At 47.2% G+C, this 7381-nt stretch overlaps 1 protein-coding gene across 1 annotated transcript in view; it reads right to left on the bottom strand.

Moving 5' to 3' along the window:
- Nucleotides 1-3297: 3297 nt before the first annotated feature.
- Nucleotides 3298-7381, bottom strand: part of LOC108784750 (protoheme IX farnesyltransferase, mitochondrial) — an 88496-nt gene continuing 84412 nt past the window's right edge. The window contains exon 7 of the mRNA XM_018553636.1: nucleotides 3298-4137. Coding sequence (XP_018409138.1) covers nucleotides 3731-4137 — 407 coding nt within the window. The 3' untranslated portion in view covers nucleotides 3298-3730. The remainder of the gene's footprint in view (nucleotides 4138-7381) is intronic.

The raw sequence follows: 7381 nt of genomic DNA, 5'->3' as shown, positions 1-7381 counted from the left end.
CTGTATTTTCGGCGGTGTTGACTATAACGGCAAATCACACACACGTTACAACAAAGTGAAAGGAGTCTGTTGCCGTTGGTGATGGCGGATGGCTCGCATTCTGAAAACGCTTCCGTATAATAAGTCGACTTTGATAGACTGAAATAGCAACAAACTTTATTTAGTGATTTGTCAGAAATAAGAACAGTCTCTGTACATAGCTGCCGGACATTCCTAATGTTATATTGCTGGAGGCGCAGAAAGTTCTTATTTCAGACGCGTTAATGAGTAAGGTTCCCCCCCAAACCAATCTGCTGTACATTATTGTGTCTCTCATTACCTATGTTCAGTGTGACACAATGCTCCCGTCCTTGGCTCGGGCTGTGTGATTGATTAAATAAATACAATGTTTTTGTCTTGTACATCTTTGGCAGGAAATAAAATCCTAACAATAAATAGAAGAACACAACACATGAAACAAGAAAACATTCTCTTCCCTTTCCTGCGGATTCAGTGCAAGAAGTCAGTTACAATCTCTTGGTGGTGATGGACCTCAGAGCTCGGACAATGAGCCTCGTAAAGCAAGATGCGTCTAAAGGACGGCCAGCCCCGTACAGGTCAGTCTACCCAAATCTAATATGTCAGTGTGTAGGAGATTATGATATAAAGTGCTTCTAAACAAACACAAGTGTAATATATTGCAGCTTGCCAGTCCTTAAATGTGGGGTCTGCATTTGTTTTCATTGTGTAGGCTTTTTCTCCCCCTGGTAGCACACTTCCTGTGTTAGGGTGGCTACACTTACTCATAATACTGTATCTATGGAGGAGCCACGTAGCCACCCTTGCACAGCAGTAGTGCAAGGGTGGTGCAAGTCACTTAGTGACTAACAAATAAACATCTAAGGCCAGATAACACCTTTTAAGCAGTTACAGCATTAGATTTATTTTTTCTTTCAGGATGAAGGTTTTACTTCTATGAATAAAAGGTGAACAATGTGAGCGCCCCTGTCGGGGTGAATGGTTTGTCTGAACTGCCACTTTTAGGGCTCACTCGGCCAGGGGTACACGTCCATAGAGCGTGCATGCCCATAAAAGGACCCGATCCCGGAGGGGAAAGGTGCTGCGTGTCATTTAGCAATTCCCTATGGGAGGACGAGGCTACACGCAATCACACGCCGTCACACACAGACCCGAACCTGCACATCCCTGCGGGTCTGGGTGTCCACACTTGGACGCAGACAGACTGCTGGGCGCAATTACATGCAGCACCTGTCCCTTCGGGGATTTGGTCTTCTTATGGACGTGCACACCATAAGGACATATGCACCCGTCTGAAGGAGCCCCTACTGGAGAGCTTGGTCTGTTAGGGGAAGTTAAATAGCTGACTAAAGCTGGCCATAGACTGGTCGAGTTTCAGCCAAGTTCTGCTACCGGGGCCAAAATTTGAGCAGTGTTTTCGCCCAGTCAGCACCCCTCCATTGACAAAAGTTTATGTTCCAATCGACTTTTGTCGAAGGAGTCGAACTAAAATTTCTCAGTCAAACAGTGACTGGAGCCGATCTGGAGTTTGGGTATTCTGAAAGAAAACAATAGTCTGGCGGAGGGGACGACGTTTCACTATCCATGCAGTTCAGTATGGAGGGGGAATCGGGGATGTGTGGCCACCCTTAGGCCTCATTCACACGAGAAAAGGCCGGCGCGTACAGCTGCTTAATCGAACTTAATAATCGGCTAACTAATCGATTATGAAAATAATCGTTAGCTGCAGCCCTAGCTGCGTGTAATTAATACGCAGCCCCTGTCATTCTCTATGGGAGTACGCGGCCTTACGCTCACCCGCCCTGCACCTCCGTACTCTGACAGGATGGATCCTGTCTGCGTCCGAGCCGGGACACCCGAACCTGTATGGACCTGCACTTGGGGTGAGCGTAGGGCGGCGTACAGGGGTTGTGTACTAATCACATGCAGCACCTGTCCTTCCCGGGAGCTGCCTGATACGGCTGTGCACGCAGCACGGAGCTATACATGCCGGACTTTTCTCACGTGAATGAGGCCTAACTGTCAGGATCAACTAAACTATGTTACAGGGGGACAGACTATCATATATTATACACTATTATATATCATTTTAAACAATTTTTCCCAGAGTTCCACTTTAGGCAAATTTACAGTTTCTTGTGTCTGTGCAAAACATCCTCCAACCACCTAAGGCAGCTCTACGATAGATCTACTGTCTCTCAATAACATTGTGCGCACTTCCACACAATCCATGTATTTTGTTTCCATAACATCCTCATGCCTTAACAAAATGAGCAATTCCTTAGATACACAGAGATGGAGATAACACAATCTCCGGGCTCGGCTGGTTTTCTTATTGCAGAGGAACTTGTGAACCTGGAAGTTTCCATAGACGCGGAGCGCACACATATCGCTGGAAGTTTCCATAGACGAGGAGCGCACACATATCGCTGGAAGTTTCCATAGACGAGGAGCGCACACATATCGCTGGAAGTTTCCATAGACGAGGAGCGCACACATATCGCTGGAAGTTTTCAGCATTTTCTGAGATTTAGCAAATATCCTGTAATATTGCGCCGCGACCCGTGATTGCCGTGATGGCGCCGCGACCCACTGCAGAAGGGCTCGCGACCCACTTTTGGGTCGCGACCCATGAGTTGAGAACCACTGCTGTAAAGGGTCCCTGTGTGCGTACACATGAATGGTTACAAGAGCGCCAGCTGAAACCGTCCACTGCAATGTTTGTTGGGCTCATGGCTGTGTTGGCACTTATAATGTAAGTCACTGAGAACGCTGAATAAATGCTCAGAAAATGCCTATTCGGAGTTTATTCAGCGTTATCTGTGGTGTTCCCGGCCTGAAGACAGAGCATTGGAGGGATTTCAAGGCCTATGACTTACTTTCACAAGCATTTTTGGTTTATACCCGTATGTATGAATACTAAGGCCCCCGTTCACACCTTGGCGTTTAGTGAACAAGCGTCATGTTTGCGCACATCTTTTGCTGCATGTCACCCAATTAATTCATTCAATCGCAGAAAACAAGCTCATGCAGCAAATTCTGCTGCCGGCGTGCAATGTGTTTTGACTACATGCCCAATGTGCAGACAAAAATGCATGTTTTGGCGACCACGTTTTAGGGGGCCATTAACAAGTAATGGCGCTGCAAGCACATCACACGGTTTTAATGCATTGCCCCAAAGCAGTCTAGATGCAAACCTTGCACAAATATTAACTTATTATTATAGTAGCAGCCAATCAAATTGTATCTGGTACAAGAAAAATGACATCTGGTGTGTAACGCTGCATAGACCTGATTGTATAATACGGGTTTGTGGGAAGCGATGTGATGACGCAGACATAATTCTGTCACTCAGGTGATACATCTGCGTGCGTCGGCATCATTTCATCGTCTGCAGCCAGGTTGGTTCAGTGAATGAGTGTGGCCTTGTCATCATCAATTTACTTTGTTTATTGGAAAAGTAGACAGAGAAGCAGCAGATTGAGGCTTGCCATGTGTTCCTGAAATACGGTTCTGTTTACTCCTTGGAGAGCGTTGCCGTTCTGATTACTTTCACGTGGCCGGCCATTCGTGTGGCCTGGAGGTAGCAGTTCCTCTGCCAAGATCGGACAAGTCTGGCCATCACACCAGACTCTCCGCTGTCCATATACAGTATTAGACGATCGGGATCCGTTATGACCCCCACAGTTTTCATGTCCTTTCTGTCTCCCATTTAACTGAGATCTCGGTCCTTATCTTTCTTTCCTACCACAGACTTTTTGCAGGTTAACATAAGCAGAAGCAGCGTGGGCAGATGCCACAAGCTACAGAAGAAGAGTTTCCGGGAGCTGTTGCGGTCGGCATCTCGGTAGAAGCGGTAACCCAGGTAAGAAATATACAAGTTGAGTGGCAGGGAGATGATGGGGAAGTTCCATGTGGTTACATCCAAGACTGGGGCTAAGGTAGACAGTCCTATGAGAGCTAGGCAGTGCCGTAAGGCCACCCGTCGGCACATGTCTGGGTGGGTGACGGACATCATTCGGTAACCTCCCCGGGAATAATCTTCTCGCAGGTTCCAGCTCAGGGCATTGAAGTGAGGGAACTGCCAGGAGTAGAGGATGGCACCTAATAGCAGAGCACCTGAAAGAGAGAGAGAGAGAGAACAATCAGTGTCAGCCAGGCACGGCGTACATCCGTGTCCCCATAGACGGCTAAACTATGAATACACTCCTTCAGTACGCACAGCGATGTATTGTCATTTACATCCAACATGCAGTCAATGAAAACCAACACATGTCTGTATGCGGATACATTACCCGGCAAGTAAATGTCATCTGTGATGTAATAACCCCAGAACAGCGCCCTATAGAACACCTAGTTAGGGTAACAATCACGTTGGTCACCATGAACAGCGATTGATGAATGGGGACTACACCAGCACCATGGGGTAACTGCTTAAATATATAGTGTGCCTTGCAAAAGTATACCAAATACTTTCGCAAGACACTATATAAATTTTAGTTAGCCCATTTAATTTTAGATGTCCACCCCATAAAAACATACCAAAAAAGTTGCCTGTTAATATGGGCATTACTTGCCTAAAACCCACCCTTGTAGAGGCTCTCTCTCCCCCCCCCACCCCCGAAAGGGTTAAATGCTCGATTTTGCTAGGAGAACACTACTCTGCCCCCTGACACCCCGCAACCTGGCTTGTGAATGGGCCCTCAGTGTCCTCACTTACAATGGAGGATTCCTGGACCCACATTGGTGTCATCGCATACAGAGTGGGGCCTGTAGGCAGAGCACCAAGGAGAAATGACTCCAGGGATGTGGTTGCACAGATAGGGGCGGAGCCTGCACAAGCAAGGGATGAGGGAAAGGAAAATTGCTTTGTAATGGTATCCTAGACAAAAATGAGCATTGAAAGAATAACTATGAGGTGAGTGAATTACACTCATCCCCATAACGAGAGCCGACGTGTGTCATTGAAACTGTCACGGGCCAACTCTAGAGATCAGGAAGTGAGCGACAACATACCGACGCTCGGTCACTTCCCGATCTTCTCCCTGCAGAGAGTATTGTTGGGATCCATCCCGGCTGCGGCACTCTCAGCATATAGTGGGCAATAGCTCGCAATATACTGAGCTTTGGATCACGGGAGGAAGTTAGTGTATGTCTTCCTGTGACCCCGAGGAGAATTATTGGGGGGGGGGGGGAGCTGACCACATAGTTCTCTTTTAGCTCTTGCATTGCGGTAGTAACCCCACCGGAGGGGCAGATTTCGGAGGGGCATTCGGTAATTCGGAAGCTGAACATTTCCCCGGAGTTCAGCTTTATATATTTTCAGGAAGCAGACACATTTTATGTTGCACAATATTGATGAAACTTCAAACCTTTATTTTCAGTAAAATATACACCAAAAACAGCACCAAATCAGGCCGTGAAACTGCACAAAAACAGACAATGACATCCATAGGGGTTAACCATATACAACACTTTAAAAACCTTTTAGAAGTCATCATTGTTAACCTTTAGAACTATTCCTCCCCTTCACATACTCACCTACATTTTTGTTTCTTTTTAGTGAATTTTAGTTAACCTTTATTTTTTTTTTACAACAACAAAGCAGCTGACAAGCTCCTATGTGACAGCATATTGCAGGTGACAGGTCCTCTTTATGCAGATATCAGGGGTCTATTAGTACTCGCACAAACACTAGGTATCAGCACTGATACTAATGTCGGTGCATCCCTAGAATCTGGAGCAGTTGCCCATGGCGACCAATCAGCTTCAGTTTGTTCACAATTTGGAAAACTAAGGCGAGAAGCTGATGGGCAACTGCTCCAGATTCTGTCTGCTCCAGTTTTTTTGTGCATTTCCCCCATTATCCTAAAATCTGCAGCTTTCAATAAAATGATCCCCGGTGGTCTTGCCATGAAGGTCCGACTTGTTCAGGCACTTACTGTGGTAGGGTGACAATGCTGTGTACCTGTCTCCCAAGTGTGCTCCTGCGTTGTCACCCGGTCATATGGGCTTCTAATGGAGACTACAAGTGACCACATTACACGGACATGGTCCACTGTTGTCACCATCAAGAATCCCGCCCTGAGACAGGCCGTGCAGCCATCACGGGAATGCATATAGACTGGATGAGGCTGAAGGAGACCCCCAGCACGAAGATGCAATGGAAAAAAAAAAGGGAATTACAGTATTTAAATTGATAAAAGGCAAATTGTTAATGAAACGGATAAAAGGAAATGTCATCCACTTAGGCTTTATGTTTATTTAATAGGATGACTTCTAACAACAGGCAGACACGGCACACTTCTTGCACACCCGGCCTCCTCTGTGTGACTCCGGCCCGAGGGCACAGCACTCACTGCGTGTTATTTACACAGCGTGTACAGAGGCCGGGCCGATCGGGTCCCAGCGCCCACACAAAGCTGAGCAAATAAATGATTGGGGGCGACTCCATCCTTCATCGTGGCGAGGATGTTTGTTTCTTTGTTATCTAAATAAACCAAACTAACCCCACAGGAAGGGCCCGTCCACTGCGGGGGTCCCCCGACATCACGTCACTGTTTACACGCAAGGTGACAGCTGAGGCTTTCTGCCCCGGAGTGACAGCTCGCCCTTTTATTGTGTCACCGGGGCGAGATGGATGAGGACAGGGCACATGGTGCTGAGGAGGTGCACACTGCTCTCATTCTACATGATTGCAAGCTCTTCAGTCTAAGATAATCATAGGAAATCAGATCGGATGTTCCAATCACTGACAGATCTGAATGGCTATGTACAGGACACTGAACACCGACAACACTGTTACCCCTCTCTGTGCGGCACTGTACACACTCTGCTCTGTGCTGGTGCATGCACGCCGCGGTCTCCATTCACTATAATGGGAAGTCTGCAGACAGACGGAGACCTGGTCCTTCCACTGAAATGGGGAATTACTGGAGATTTCAGCCAGAGACTGTGTGGTCCTGGGCAGTAAAAACCTCCGGGCAGAATCATTGAGGTTTAAGTATATGATAATGTAAGGAAGTGTTGGGGGAGGGGGAGCTAGTAGAAAAGGGGGAGGGGGAGCTAGTAGAAAAGGGATGAGGGAATTTTAAGTGCCATTTAAAGGGGAACTATAAACTCCAGACTGCGATAGTCAGCAGAAGCAATTACCGGCACGCAGCGCCTTCTTCAATAATGTTTTATTATAAACGCATCTTGTATGTGACGTAACAACTTTGTGTGCAATACGTGTTTATTATAAAGTATTATCGGAGGAGACGCTGTGTGCCGGTAATTGGCTCTGCTGACCTCTGCAGTCCTGAGAAGAAGTATGGGGTAACATAGTAGGCTGCGAGGTGTGTGCGCGCGCATGCCCCCCCCC

The sequence above is a fragment of the Nanorana parkeri genome, unplaced genomic scaffold, assembly GCF_000935625.1.
Source record: "Nanorana parkeri isolate BGI_ZX_2015 unplaced genomic scaffold, ASM93562v1 scaffold126, whole genome shotgun sequence".
Taxonomy (NCBI): Eukaryota; Metazoa; Chordata; class Amphibia; order Anura; family Dicroglossidae; genus Nanorana; species Nanorana parkeri.
Note: the sequence above shows the minus strand (reverse complement) of the source record. Positions and strands in the feature narration are given on the sequence as shown.